The 5592-nt window shown below is 37.4% G+C and overlaps 1 protein-coding gene across 2 annotated transcripts in view; it reads left to right on the forward strand.

Annotated features, from left to right (window-relative positions):
- Nucleotides 1–5592, forward strand: part of LOC115245504 (ABC transporter G family member 22) — a 194570-nt gene that overhangs the window by 177341 nt on the left and 11637 nt on the right. Inside the window, exons 1-2 of one of the 2 annotated variants that reach the window (XM_029823867.1) lie at nucleotides 863–1098; nucleotides 2486–2655. In XM_029823867.1, coding sequence (XP_029679727.1) covers nucleotides 1086–1098; nucleotides 2486–2655 — 183 coding nt within the window. In that variant the 5' untranslated portion in view covers nucleotides 863–1085. Of the gene's footprint in view, nucleotides 1–862; nucleotides 1099–2485; nucleotides 2656–5592 lie in introns of those variants that run through there. The other variant, XM_029823866.1, reaches the window with a different exon arrangement.

Genomic DNA, 5592 nt, shown 5'->3' on the forward strand with positions numbered 1-5592 from the left:
ATAGATCAAGGATATAATCGCCAAATATAAAATATAACATGTAATTAATGTCATGCTAAGAAGATAAGGCGAACAGTATTTTGGATAAATCGTGTTTCTTGGGGAATAAAGAAGGACAGGTGAGACAAAGGAGAAAGATTCTCCAGCAGTGTCGCACGAGTTTCTTCGCCACTGCAAAATGCCATTTCTCGGCGTAACGCACGCCAGGCTTAATTGGCGTCGCGGAATAACTCCCATGAGACGTCATTGTTATTATGAAGCTTGCTCTTCGCGCGATTCGTGCTCGTGTGACTCAAGTGAACGCCTGCCCAGAACCCACGTCACTTTGCTTTAACGACGCCACACGGATCCCACGATTGAGTAGACTATATAGACGACCGAAATTCGTCTACCCAAATGCGCTAAAGTGAACTTTTATGGGATATTTGCGAATGCTTCGCGGAACGTTAAATTAGGGTTAATCTCGTTAGCGCCATATCTCCGATAAAAACGTCGCGACGTACAACACACTTTTTTTTTTTTTTACGAACGTCGTGCGGTAGAGCTATATAGATCTGGAGAATATAATTAACACATTTAGCGCCGACGATAATTCTGTAGTTTCGCTTGCAGAGTCTGTGCTAATGGTTTGCTGCAACCACGCGAAAAGCGAGAGACGAAAGCGGCCAATAGCGAATACGTATAAGTTTTGAAATTTTATTGCAGTCACGTAAAAAATTATGTGAGAATATATTTGAAGAAATTTAAATTTAAATCATTGTTTTACATTACATTAAAGATACGATTATTTAGAAAAGAATTTTTTTTCAGATATTTATATAGATATATAAATTATTTTATTTCTTTTACGTAAAGAGTTTTATATTGGAAAATGTAGGGCGGAAAGATTAACAGAGAAATTCTCTTTTCTGAAAATACGACATTTTAATGTTTGCAGAGTGGAAAGCTCAGCGTTGCAGTTGGTGTGCCCGCTGGATTCTCGTCCGGTGCAGCTAATCTTCCGAGGATTGCAGGTGGTCAAGGAGAAGCGAGTGCTCCTTCGAGATGTTTCGGGAGTCGTCAAGCCAGGCGAATTATTGGCCGTTATGGGCCCTTCAGGTATGTAGTCATCTCTCTTGTATTAATTGATTTCACACATTAAATCTCGCGACGCGCATAACATCAACTATATTATCACAATTGTATTTAATAGTGATATAATTTTTTTTCTCATTTTAAAATTATTTTTTAGTTTTGTGTGTGTGTGTGTGTGTGTTTGTAGACATATATTTTTTTTTAAATATGAATATATAATCGACGAACGTAATAATTTCACGTACGTAATAAATTGTATGTTATATTTGTTTGAGTATGAAAACCGCCGCGTTAAAATTAATTAACAACAGCAGGAGTGTCGGTTATATTCTCTAAAAATGTACGAGTCAACATACACATTCAAAACTAAATTTTCGTATAAATTTGCATATATATATGTATACTTCATATCTATTAGAACGTTAATTGTGCAATGAGTGCAATATGTAGTTTCGAATTTATATTCTACTATATTCCTGCAATGGTTTTATTTTTTATCTCGCTCCATCTTTGAAGATGTATCGTTAATTACAAGTTCTCGAATACACTTCCATATTTCACGTTGTTCCACGCGGGTCTTAATCGCGCGGTGTTGCGTGGACACGTCGCGTGAAATTAAATCTGCGTTTCTATCTTTAACCGCTTTTATGCGCCCAGCAGTGAAATATATACCAGCCGGACGAAAATCGCCGGCTGGAATATTTATCGTTGCACGGTGAGAAAGTCTGTTCGTTTTTGACGCATCGTGCGTCACACGTGCGTCCACTAGAAATTTACCGATCTTTAAAAAAAAAAAAAAAAAAAAAAAAAAAAAAAAACGTTTTTTTTAATTTTACTTTTCCGTGTTTGCGGTTATTTTATTATTTTCGTCGTTAAATTGAGTTCTATTTCGACAGAAAATAAAATCTCAAAAATATGTTTGATTGCACGATTGATTTGTCCGGTTAATTGCAAATTCCAAACGAGTACAGAGTACCTTTGACGAGATCAAAAAAAAAAAAAAAATTACGCGTTTCGTTAAGTTTCAGCATTGTTTTCCTAATACGAAGGATAAAACTAACGAAATTAGTGTCTGAAATATTTAAGATTTCAAGCACTTGTTTAGCATGAAAATTCGAAGAACTAAAAACATAGAGATGCTAGAAATTTAAAAATATTGCTTGACAGATAGGCAAAAAAATCAATCTTTCACTTAACGAGGATATAAAATATGTACCCTGCAGAGTTTTTAACTCATTCAAACGCATTAATCAAGAATATTTTATCTAAGTTATACTTTACATAATAATTTCTTGTAACTCGTGTATAAATGATATTTAACATGACACGATGTGTGAAAGATATATTCGTTGAAACATAACGATGCTTATACGAAGGCGCTAAATTTTTGTCTGGCATATTTGTTACGCAGGCTGTGGTAAAACAACATTGCTGAACTGTTTGTCCGGCCGTGTTGGCTTGGACGGCGGTGAGATTTGGCTGAATCGCGAGAGGCTCACCAAACGATGGCGCAGAAGAATCTGTTACGTACAACAGCAGGACGTTTTTTTTCCCGATCTCACCTTACGACAGACACTCGAGGTAAATATAATCAAAAAATTGATATAGTAAGCGAATATTGAATACACCCAATACAGGGTTATATCAAACTCCTTGAGGATCACAAACTAGTTTTGCTTCTTTATAGATTTAAAAATTTGTTATAAATTTAAGGATCTTTAAAATAAATTTTTAATTTGAAAAATAATTTGTTTATATAATATTCAAAAATTTTAAATAGATATAAAAATTCATATACTTGTATATAAAAAAAAAAAATTAGTGAAAATAAAATGCACAAAACTGCACCATTGAGACGAGACAATTGCTGTGGATGCATTTCTATACTCGAAATAAGAGACAAAACGCATAACGATCGTAGCGTTTCCTCGTTTTCCTCGAAAATACAGGCACCAGGCGTGTGCCAAGACAGCCGCGCGCCTTTCACTCGATATTCATCACGACCCACGCGCTTACGGTAGGCGGGAATTAGGAGGACACCCTGCACGCAAAGATCGCGGAGAATGCAAATGCGGGCTAGAAGCCAACGCACTCCATCGCCGTTGCACTTGGGGGATTTAAGAGGTCTCGTGGAAAATGGACGCGGACAAATATGTGCTTTGTCGTTTAGTCACTAATTGAATAAATGTGTCGGTATACGCGCGCGTGTACATACGTGTATGTACGTACGCGCGAGCGAGTACATCGAGAAGAAAGAAGTCGCGTAACAAGCTGGGCACATGACTTTTTCTGCTTGAAGAAAAAATATATGTTCTAATATCTTTTATTTTTAATTTTGTGGTATTTGGAGTTTTTTTTTTTCTATTTTTAAGCGTGTATTAATTAAAAATATATAGTGACGAGACTTTTGAGAAATCAAAGATATATTATGGAGGTGATTGATTATTTTTCAATACATAATTGTGATGATATAATCAGAGATTATATATAATAGAATAATTGGCTGCTTTTAAGATAATCACGATTTTAAGTTACAAGTAGATTCAAAACGATAATTAATATTATCAAATAAAAAATGAATATTTAAATATATTTGTTTTATTTTTATTCAGATGTGCAAGATATTTCTCTAAGAACATATTATCCTGTATAAAATTTAAAATATTTTAATTTTCACGTAAACCAAATATACAAGAAAATGAATGGGTGACACAGTTTAACGGACGCGAGATTTATCTTTTTATCATCATCGCGCCACGTGTTAGGTGAAACTTTAATCCAACGCACGATCGATTATTAAAATCAGAAACGAAACTCCATATCTCTCGGCTCATCAAAATCACATATGATAGGCATAAAGAGAGAGAAAGAGAGAGGAGCGTATCACGTGCGGCGCCCACTCGCGTACTCGCGTACCCACCTCTATCTATACCCTATCTACCTACGCGGCACGCGCGTGTCACACGCGAAACGGCATAGCGACAAGAGACTCGATCTCGCAACGAACGCGTCGTGTCGTCGTTCGTCTAGTTGCGACCGTTAGCGGGGTACCAGGGGGGGGGGGGCTCGTGAGCTCGCGACGTGCGTCTTACGGTTTCAAAACGCCGCCTCTACATGCACGCACGCACGCACGCACGCACGCACGCACGCATACCGCACGCGTGTAGAACGGGCACGTCTCGATGCGCGGTGGCCGCAGTCCGCTTCTTTCAACGGGATGACACTTTCTCTCTCCCGTAGCCTCTCTCTGCTCTCCCGACCGCTTCCTCTCTCTTTCCGCGCGCTGGTTTCGCTTCTATTATCTACGCGGGGAACACGTTCCGTACTTGACGGCGAACTAGGCGAACGGACCTGGGAGTCTTGATTGCACGATCAGGCCTGGTTGTATGATTTTTAACCTTTAACCCGTAATAATCGTGAATCAGACTATCCCGTTCCTGTCAAAGTTGCGAGATTCTTCCTCTATTCAAATTCTTCATCGGCTATCATATTTCTTTCATAATTTATGATATTTTATTTAATGTTTAATTTAATCTCACATATATGGGGTATATAAATTTTAAATATTTATTATTAAAATAAATTAAAAGAGATCGCTTGAAATTGAATAAAAAAACTAAGATTGCACATTTTATCTGTATCTCTAAAGGTTGATCGTTCAAGAGTCCTCTAAAAATAAAGGGGTAAATTGTTCAAAGAGACCGGAAGAAGTTTCGCGGTCCAGTTCTATAGCCGGGTGTATTGTCGTTATCTTTATTTAGACATAACTGGTGTTCCCAGCGCGAGTATAATATCATCGACCGCGCACTTTCTCTCTCCGCATAACGGGCCCCGCTTGTGTAACGGCACGAGGAGAATGAACGTTGAGAAACGGCATGTCGTCGTAGCCCGGTCTCTATATCCGTACATGCCGTTCATCCATAACATCATCGCACCAAATTCCGATGACACATTTTTGAACGGATTTAGAAGTGACGTTAGTGAGTTATACGTTAATGAGACACTTTTTTTTCCTCAAATTTTTCGATATTTTTATACAACTTTAATTATATATATATTTTTCTTTGTAATTAATGCGATAATTTATAATATTTAAAAATTAAAGTTATATAGTAAAATTGTACAGTATTAATTTATATTTAATTAACAAATATGAATGTCTTAAGCAAGTTTTCTCTCTCGATATCACGAGCTTAATGCACTGAGATATATATATCGACAGATTGACACTGCAATGTTTCATTGACGAGAGTCGTTTCTGATTTCATTCAAACGAAAGATAAATCGAATTGAGATAATAAAATCGATAGGGCTCAAGGAGCCTACCTTATCCAAGATTACCTTGAGGTAATTAATCCTGTCACAGTTCTCGCGATAACACTTACCTATCGTAAGCGTCTCGGGATTGACGTATCACCAGAGGTGCTTTCGAGATAAACAAAGGCAAAACGATTTCGTAATTGATGCGTCGTCGTAATCGACTTAACGATCGGATCATAAGGGCTGCCGCCTCCCCCC

This window comes from Formica exsecta, unplaced genomic scaffold (assembly GCF_003651465.1).
Source record: "Formica exsecta isolate Colony F162 unplaced genomic scaffold, ASM365146v1 scaffold98, whole genome shotgun sequence".
NCBI classification, from domain to species: Eukaryota; Metazoa; Arthropoda; class Insecta; order Hymenoptera; family Formicidae; genus Formica; species Formica exsecta.